Here is a 9,386-nt window from a genome sequence, read left to right on the forward strand (position 1 = left end):
TGTTATCCCAAACCAGTGTAAATATTCAAACCAGTTTAATATTACCAACTTGTATCTGTGACAGGAGACATCATCGATGTGGTTCCATACCTTTATCCGAATGGGAGGACTTATGCAACCCGACCCAGGAGCTGCCTCAAACATGTCTGCATGATTTTGCACCTGCTCCTGGGAGGTAGAGGAGCTCGAGTACGGGGTTGGCGCATCTTCCAGGAAGGCCGTTCTGGGCTGTGGCCTAAAAAGACCTTTGTCCTGGTTGTACGGACTTCAAGCTTTCACCAGCTTCAGTTCATCGTGGTTTGCTGGTGGGTGCGTAGGGGTGCTGCCGTCGAAGATGTGAGGTCTTGCGTGATGAAGTGGCCTTCCTGAACCCGACGGCCACTCGTTGAGCTCCTGCTGCTGGTAGTGTTGTTCTTGCACCCCCTGCTCACTTGTTGTATCTTCAGCCAAACCCCTGTCTTCAGAGTCAGCCCAGAAAAGACTCCTAATGCTCCCCTCTGTCGAGGGAGATGCATTATGCAGCCCTCAATAAGGTGCTGCCATGGGCGTCCTGGTACCCCATGGTGACTAGACTCCATATACCGGAGCATGTCACATTGGAGCTTCTGCTCCATCAACCGCTCCATGCGGGATATGCGATCACAGTTGCTCCCGCCAGCGGTGAGTCTTCACAGCCTGACTCGTCCGAGTCTTCGGCTTGTCCGACTTCTGCTTGGCCTTCCCACCAGTCTGTTGTCGATTCCGACTGTGCAGGTGCCTGGTCGGAGACTGCTGATCAATAGCGATCCAGGTGCAGTCTACCGCTGCTGACTGCCCTGACTGCCCGCAATTCCGCGGTCCTCCGCAGTCAGTCTGAATGCGGTCCATTCCTGTAACATATTCTCACAAAATAGCACAAAACGACCTTCGAGTAAGGAATTTACCTGCATGTCCTTTTTAAAACCTTCTGCTGCGGGGCAACGCTCCTCCCGAGCCTGGTCTCGTGGTGGTAGTTTGTTACAGCTGGGGTTCCCTCTGTGGTCCTTGTAGAAAGGCTTCAATCGCGGGTTATTTCTCCGCCGTCCCTTATAGCAGGGCTTCTCCGTGATGTTCTCCAGTCGGGGCTTCCCCCCCTCCCCTCCCCATCGATCTGGGTATCCCCTCAGTAACTGCAGCCAGGATATCCCCGTGGTCCCTATAAAAGGGATAGCCGCGATTTACAAAGTCGGGGGGTGGTATCCTGCAACGGGGGGGGGGGGATGTATATGAAGCCACTGGTTTTACTGCCAGCGGTTCACTTGGCAACTTACTGCCGTCCGCTCCTCGCATCCTGCAGTTTCCGGAGCGGTTCAGCAGGTGCCCCCGGCACCAATATGAAGCCGCTGGCTCCAATGCCAGCGGCTCGAAGGCGAATCCACCGCCGTCTGCTCCCCGTACTCCACGGTCTCCGGAGCGGTTGTCCAGGTGCCCCCGGCACCAATATGAAGCCGCTGGTTTTACTGCCAGCGGCTCGAAGGCGAATCCACCGCCGTCCGCTCCCCCTATTCCACGGTCTCCCGAGCGGGTTCTCCACCAATATGAAGCCGCTGGTTCTACCGCCAGCGGCTCAAAGGTGAATTCACCGTCGCTCGCTACCCGCATTCCGCGGTCTTCCGAGCGCCTAGGTCCGTGGGCGGGATTCCCCATGACCGAGGTTCCCTGAAGTTCGTGACTGGGGTCTCCCCTCCGTCCCGACTTCGCCCCGGACTTTTAGCAGGACCTCTAAGTCCTGCAAGAAGATTTAAGCCTGAAAAGTTTTATAAAAACTTACCTCAGGTCTGTTGCTGGCAGGAGATTCACGTCCACCCTGCCAGTCGTAACGCAATGTTATAGATGATAAACACGCATGCATACTGACGGGGTCTTCACGTAGTCACTCGCGTGACTCCGAAGTAAAATAGGATTTATCCATGAGATTAATGGAAGATACTGAATGGATAACATTTGTTAATGTTGACCATGAATGGAAGGCATGATTTGGAATGTCAGTGGTGGCTTCATGGATGAGTACATATCTATCAGCAATTTAAGAGGGAGTAGATGGGTATTACAGCTAAGTACAATACAATACAATACCTTTTATTGTCATTTGAGCCTCAGTGAGGCTCAAACGAAATTCTGTTTCCACAGCCATACAAACAAAGACAATTCCTAGACATACACACAATTTAATTCACACAAACATCCATCACAGTGAACCCACTGTGATGGAAGGCAAAGTCTTTTCTCTCCCCTGTTCTCCATGTCTCTCCCGATGTCCAAGCCCCAGGCGGGCGATGATAAGTCCCAAGTCATTTTAGGCCGTGCCGGGTGATTTACGGCCCCGCTCCCGGTCTAAAAGTCTCGAAGTTGGAGCCCCCGGCGGGCACTGGAATGTCCCATGGCCATGAAGCCGCGCCGGGCGATGTATGACCCCTGCTCCAGGTCGTTCCAACCCCGCGACACGGGCTGGAGAAGTCGCGTTGCGGGAGCTCCGGGAAGCGGTCTCTCCCCCCAGACCCGCGAGCTCCCGATGTCCCAGTCCACTGGACCTGCGGCTGCATTGCTGGAGCCTCCGAGCCCCAGGAGTCGAGTCGCAGCAGCGAGTCACCACCGCTCCCCACGTTCCGAGGCCGGCCAGCCCCACGATGGTGAGTAGTCCGCAGCTCCGCAGTCTCCCGAGCCCCCGGGTCGTTCAGGTTGGAGGCCGCTCCACGGTGCTAGGCCCCAACGACAACGGAGACCCGACAGGGAAAAGGTCGGGTCTCCCGGACAGGGAAGAGATTTTAAACAGTTTCCCCCCCCGCCCCCCACATATACACATTTAAAACCAGTATTAAAAAACACCAACACTACATTTAACTAGACAAAAAATTTAAAAAAGACAGACAGGCTGTAGGGGCCGCTGCAACGGGTGAGTCGCGCCGCCGCCGCAAGTGAAGGGGACTACAGAGGCATGAGGGAGGAGCTGGCCAAAGTCGACTGGAAAGGGACCCTAACAGGATTGACGGTGGAGTAGCAATGGCAGGAATTTCTGGGAATCCAGGTACAGCAAACCATGTATGTTTTACTGACTCCTTTAGCCATCTTCAATGTCTTGGTGTCAAGACATGAATTTCTTCCTTTAGTCAGTAAGATACATACAATTCCTCCAAACTCAGCATGCCATCCAGAGAGGGCTCAGTGAACCTAGGGAAGGCTTTGACTCATCTGCGATACTCATCCTTTGTTGAAGGTAATTACCTTCTTTAAATTAGAAATACATTTTAGAAGTGGAGCAAAACCGACATAAGCCACTGCATTGCTTCTTTGACATATTCAAAGGTCAACTTTCTACTCTGAGGTCTCTCACCTTCAACTAAGTTGCTTTTTCTTAACAGATCTTGAAGTTACATTCCTGCTATGGGTGTATAAAAAAACAAGGAAACTATGCTGAGCTAAAGCTAAAACATTGCAGATCCTATTAGTGCTGGGATTAATTGGATTATGCCATCAAAATTCTATAACAAGTACAGAATAACAAATAACCTTCTGTGCAAGACCATTCTATGTTTCTAGGATTGCTGCCTTGGAGAAATGAACCAACTATTCTTGAGATTGTACCTTTTAACTGGCGACAGGTCCTGAATGATGCTGCAGATTATCCCACTGCAGTTAGAAAGGAAACCACTGGGAAAGTAAAATGTGTGCAGATGGCCACTGCCAAGTTGTTTGTAAAATGATGGGAGCTGCAGTAAATGCTTTGTTTTTCAATGCCTAACTTTAATATTTTCTTTATGAAATACTGCAACAATATGCTGAAAGTTTAAAAGAAAAGCTTTATACTGGAATTCTGAAATAAAAACGGGAAATGCTTGAAAGAATTTGCAGGTTATGCCCTTTGAAAGGTCTCTGACCAAAAGCCCCTGTCCCACTGTACGAGGTAATTCAAGAGTTCTCGCGAGTATTTCCCTGATTCGAACTCGGAGAATGTCCCTAGCGGGTCCTTAGGAATTAGTGGATGTCTCGTACAAGTAAAAAGCAACAATTTTTTTCATCATGAATATTTTTTTACACGTGGACATTTTTTTGCAGGGATGAAAAAATGTCACGAGTTTACCGGATGTCCCGAGTACCTACCGTTAGCATTACGAGCCGCTACGAGACATCCACGAACTCCTACGGACATTCTCCGAGTTCGGATCAGGGGAAAACTCGGGAGAACTCTTGAATTACCTCGTACAGTGGGACAGGGGCTTAAAACAATACAGTTCTGACAAAGAGTCTCCAGCCTGAAATGATAACAGTTTCCCTTTACACGAACGCTGCCTGGTCCACTGAGCACTCCCAGCATTTTGTGCTTTCACATCATTATGCATCCCCTCAGTTTCCCTGTTCCTCCTTTATTTTCACTAATAAATTACCAGAGGGAACTCATACTATCTGTCCAGAGGATCAGCATTTTCTTGGAGGTCCTTCATTGCAGTTGATCAAAGTTTTAAAGAAGTAGAAATTACATTTATAACTGGAGTAACCTCAAACAAAAACATTATCTAAGGATACAGTGCACATGCAATGAAAGATTTCTTCCAATGTCAGATTATCCTTAATTTTCCACTAATTTCATGCATCAATCAACTAATTTCCACCCCCGTCAATAACTGCAATACCAATACAATAATCCAGTATTTTTATCTTTCTTCCTTTTGCTCCTTTGCTGATTACATACATTTTCAAAAATGTAAAGAATTTCTTGTGCACATTGTTTACACAGTGTTTAATTAAGATGTTCAGTTATCATCAAGAAGATGCCTTTTTCTTGAGGTCGTAACGTGGGCTTACCATAGTTGTTTCGTGGATTGCGCCAAAACTGTTAATGAAAATGTTTACTTGTACTTCAACTGGAATGTCTGGAAGATAAAGAGAAGAACTGTTAATCTTACAGGATAAATAATATTTTTTCAAGAACATAAAATAAAGGTGTGCCAGCACAATGAATAAATTGTGCTGACACGCTAGCTTTCCTGTCAAAACATTAACGGGGAACAACCCTAATGCGTTTGATTGCATCAAAAAGGAATCATGTTTTAAGTAAAAGATCTATTCCTGATAATGTAAAAAAACACATTTTAGCTAATTTCCACTTACATGCTTTGATCCCCATTTCATGTCTTAGCTTGAACAAATTGAGGTAACAATCTTTATTGCTAAAAGTGATTTTTGGCCATCTTACTCAGAGTCCCTCGCAGGACAAGAGGATTTTTCCCATCGATGAAATATAAAAGAGTTACTAGTGCTTAAAAAAATGTTGAGATTCTCTCTCCTGAAAGCCACGCCCCTTCCGGAGGGACTATAAAACCCAGAAGTGTTGAGTGCCTCAGTCAGTCTCTGCAAGATTGGGGAGCGAATGGATCACGTCTCTCAGTCTGAGCTGTGAATAACACTGAACACATGTCTACTAAACTGTGAGTGGTTTTACTGACCTGACAGTGCCCTTAATGCGGTTTGAAAATATAGTTTGGAAATGCTAAAGCTTTGTTGCCTTTCATTTGGAAATCCTAAAGTTGTGTTGCCTTTAGTTTGGAAATGCTAAAGCTGTGTTGCCTAATTAAAGTTGCCTTGCCTAATTAAAGTTGCCTTGCCTAATTAAAGTTGCCTTGCCTTCTATATAATTAAAAGTCTAATCTTGACCACTTCCTGTTTGCGCTTTATATTGATTTTAGAAAAAACGCTACAACATATGGCTGTGATTTTTGGCCATCTTACTCAGAGTCCCCCTCCGCTCATTGGGTGTTGAGGATTTTTCCCATCGATAAAAAATAAAAGAGTTATTAGTGTTTTAAAAAAGTTGAGATTCTCTCTACTGTCAATCACGACATGAAGGCCACGCCCCTTCTGGTGGGAGGGGGAGGGACTATAAAACCCAGAAGTGTGGGCGTGGCTCAGTCTCTGCAAGATGGAGGAGGGAGAGGTCACGACTCCCTGTCTTTAGTGGCCTTGCACCCTGCTTGAAATGGTATGAAACTGCACTTGAATTTGGTGGCCTTGCACCCTGCTTGAAATGGAATTTCAAGGAATAGCCGTGAGTCAACTGCCAGCTCACCAGCCATGAGTGAGCTGCCAGCACTACAGAATCCATTTGACCAACAATGTCCATACTAGCCCTCTGGAAACCAGTCCCTTCAGCCCACAACACCCATACTAGCGCTCCAGAAAGCCCCCCTGGGAGGACTGCTGAGGTCCATGTGTGGATGGGAGGGAGTAGGTATAGGAACGGGTGTTATATCTCCAGTGGTTATAGAGGACAGTACCTGGGGAGGGGTAGTTTGGAAGAGATGAGCAAGCCAAAGTGTCGAGGAAGGAGCGGGCCCAGAGAAAGATGGAACGGGGTGGGGATAGGAAGATGTCACTGGTGGTTGGATCATGTTGAAGGCGGCAGAAATGTCAGAGAGCGATGTGTTGGATACGACGGCTGGTGGGGTGGAAGGTGAGGACCAGGAGAACCCTATTCTTGTTCTGTTTATGGGGGAGGGGAGTGGGGGGGAGGGAGCAATAGCAGAACTATTCCATCCAAGAGGCTCAGCTGGTGAGTATATTCGAGATAGAGATCAACAAGTTTGTATACAGTATATGTGAATCAAGAGACATGGGGTAAATGTGATCTCAGAACCCACAGAACTGCATTGGAAGCAAGTCACCCTAGAACCCTCTCCAAGACAGACGTGAAGCTCACCGTTTGACCTGTTTTTTATAAAATGTTAAATGGTCAACTCGACATAGATTACAAGATTACACCAAACCCAAACCAATTAGGAGCAGACAAGGGCATTCAATCCAATTTGTGATCCCAGCTACAAAAACAGATGTGTACAGCAATTCGTTCTTCCCCCGCACAATTAAAGCATGGAATAATCTCCACCCTACTATAGTTACCCAACCAGATGCAACTAAATTTAAAGTAGCTCTTTCTTCCCAATAACCCTTTCTGGCTTAATCCCTCCCTTCACCACCTCCAGTTTAAATTCCATTTGGAATATTTTGGAGGACCAAGAAACCAAGAACCAAGAACCAAGAACCCAAGGGACTGCCTAGGCACAGTGTCTGTATATACTTGTTGATCTTTATCGGGTCCTTTTGTGATTGTGATATTACTTGATCAATTTCAATTCAGGAATCAAATAGAACTGGAATACCCACACATGATTTATTTGAAAATTGCAACATTCTCTTGGTTTATTTAGAAGGCAACTTCAAATTATTCTTTATCAGACATGGAATAAAAATACAGTTCTGCAGTTCATTTAACTCGTAATAAAGATCATTTTGATAACAATATATTGTTTCCGATTCAATAATCTGCCTTGCTGTAAAGCTAATATAATAGAACTTAATCCCACCATATATTGCTTCTTGCATGGAGCATCATTTCCAGATAGTCTATGATTTTTTGGTCCATTAATTTAATTGAATGAAATTAAAGGAATTAACTTTCTGAAAATGCACTCCCATAGGCAGCATGCAACAGTGAAATGGTTCTTAAATATACTGCAGTTAAAACTGGTTTACTACCATCAAAACAGTAAATGAATCTTTAACAAAATTTGTAAATGTATTGAAAGGAACTGCAGATGCTGGTTTAAACCGAAGATAGACGCAAAAAGCTGGAGTAACTCAGCGGGACAGGCAGCATCTCTGGAGAGAAGGCATGGGTGACGTTTCGGGTCAAGATCTTCAGACTTAAGCATTTTATAAAATCTTATAGATTAAGTTAGAAGACCACAAACCTTTAAAATATGGCCGTATCCGTGGGTCATATGTGAGAAGCAATCTGGTGAGGAGGTTACTGCTGGAGTTAATAGACTCCCGGGCAAGAGCTTCTGCCGACAATTCTCTGAAACACAAAATACATTTATGTTGAACGTTTCATTGCAGAGGCTCACCTGACCATCAACTAGTTTTGTCTTAAATATGTCAGTGGCGTCACCTCCATTCCAACATTTCACTGATGACCAATTACAAAAAAAAACTTATAATCGTGGTAATAAAGAATGCGATAAAGGCTCTGGAGAGAAAGGACTTTGTTTGGAAATTAAAACAAATGCTTGACGCCTAACGTCACAGAAGAAAAACTAAACAAACCTCACAGGAACAATTGACAACCATTGTAGGGAGAATGAGTAGCTGAAAGGAATTAATATTAATATAAAAAATGTCAGTGTTATTACAGCTTGAATGCAGGCCCTTCAGTCCACCATATTGATGGTGATCATCAAACATGACTTGGCAATCTAAGTGTTGTTAAAGGTGACTGTAGTGATAGTTCGGGTTGAAGTTTATTATTGGCATGTGTACTGAGGTACAGTAAAAAGCTTTTATTTTGAATGCTATCCAATCAAATCAGATAATACTTTACATAACTACAATCAAGTCAAACTCAAGTACAATAGGTAGAGTGAAGGGAAATATACAGAGTGCAGAATATAGATCTCAATATTATAGGCCAACAGTTTAAACCAAAAGGGCATAAGACATAGGAGCAAAATTAGGCCATTTGGCCTATTGAGTCTGCTCCACCATTCCATCATGGCTGATGTATTTTCTTACCCTTAACCACTGTCTCCTGCCTTCACCACATAATCTTTGACACCTTACTAATCAAGAACCTATCAATCTTGGCTTTAAAAATACCCATCGACTTGTTCTCCACTGCCTTCCTCAGCAATGAATTCTTGGTTCTTGGTTACTTGGTCCTCCAAAATATTCCAACTGGAATTTAAACTGGAGGTGGTGAAGGGAGGGATTAAGCCAGAAAGGGTTATTGGGAAGAAAGTGCTACTTTAAATTTAGTTGCATCTGGTTGGGTAACTATAGTTTGGTGGAGATTATTCCATGCTTTAATTGTGCGGGGAAAGAACGAATTGCTGTACACATCTGTCTTTGTAGCTGGGATCACAAATTGGATCAAATGCCCTCGTCTGCTCCTAATTGGTTTGGGGTTGGTGTAGGTCTTGTGATCTATGTCTAGCTGACCATTCCATAGACTCACCATCCTCTGGCTAAATAAATTCCTCCACCTCCATTCTGAGGCCATGTCCTCTGGTTGTAGACCCTTCCACTACTGGAAACACCCTCTCAACATTCACTCTATCCAGGCCTTCCATTATTTGGTAGTTTTCAATGAGATCCCTGTCCCCTCATCCATCCAAACTCCAGAGTACAGGCACAGAGCTTCCACATACGATAACCCAATCAGCCCCGGGATTATTCTCGTAAACCACCTCTGGACCCTCCCCAATGTCAGCACATCCTTCAGATATGGGGCCCGAAACTGCTCACGATTTTCCAAATGTGGCCTGACCAGTGCCTTATAAAGCCTCAGCAATAAATCCTTTTACAGTCTAGTCCTCTCT

General features: G+C 45.1%; 1 protein-coding gene across 1 annotated transcript in view; it reads right to left on the bottom strand.

Annotated features, from left to right (window-relative positions):
* Positions 1-7,801, bottom strand: part of glrb (glycine receptor beta) — a 51,475-nt gene extending 43,674 nt beyond the window's left edge. The window contains exons 1-2 of the mRNA XM_033018569.1: positions 7,761-7,801; positions 4,819-4,886 (exon numbers count right to left, since the gene is read on the bottom strand). Coding sequence (XP_032874460.1) covers positions 4,819-4,821 — 3 coding nt within the window. The 5' untranslated portion in view covers positions 4,822-4,886; positions 7,761-7,801. The remainder of the gene's footprint in view (positions 1-4,818; positions 4,887-7,760) is intronic.
* Positions 7,802-9,386: the final 1,585 nt, after the last annotated feature.

This window comes from Amblyraja radiata, chromosome 1 (genome assembly GCF_010909765.2).
Source record: "Amblyraja radiata isolate CabotCenter1 chromosome 1, sAmbRad1.1.pri, whole genome shotgun sequence".
In the NCBI taxonomy this organism is placed as follows: Eukaryota; Metazoa; Chordata; class Chondrichthyes; order Rajiformes; family Rajidae; genus Amblyraja; species Amblyraja radiata.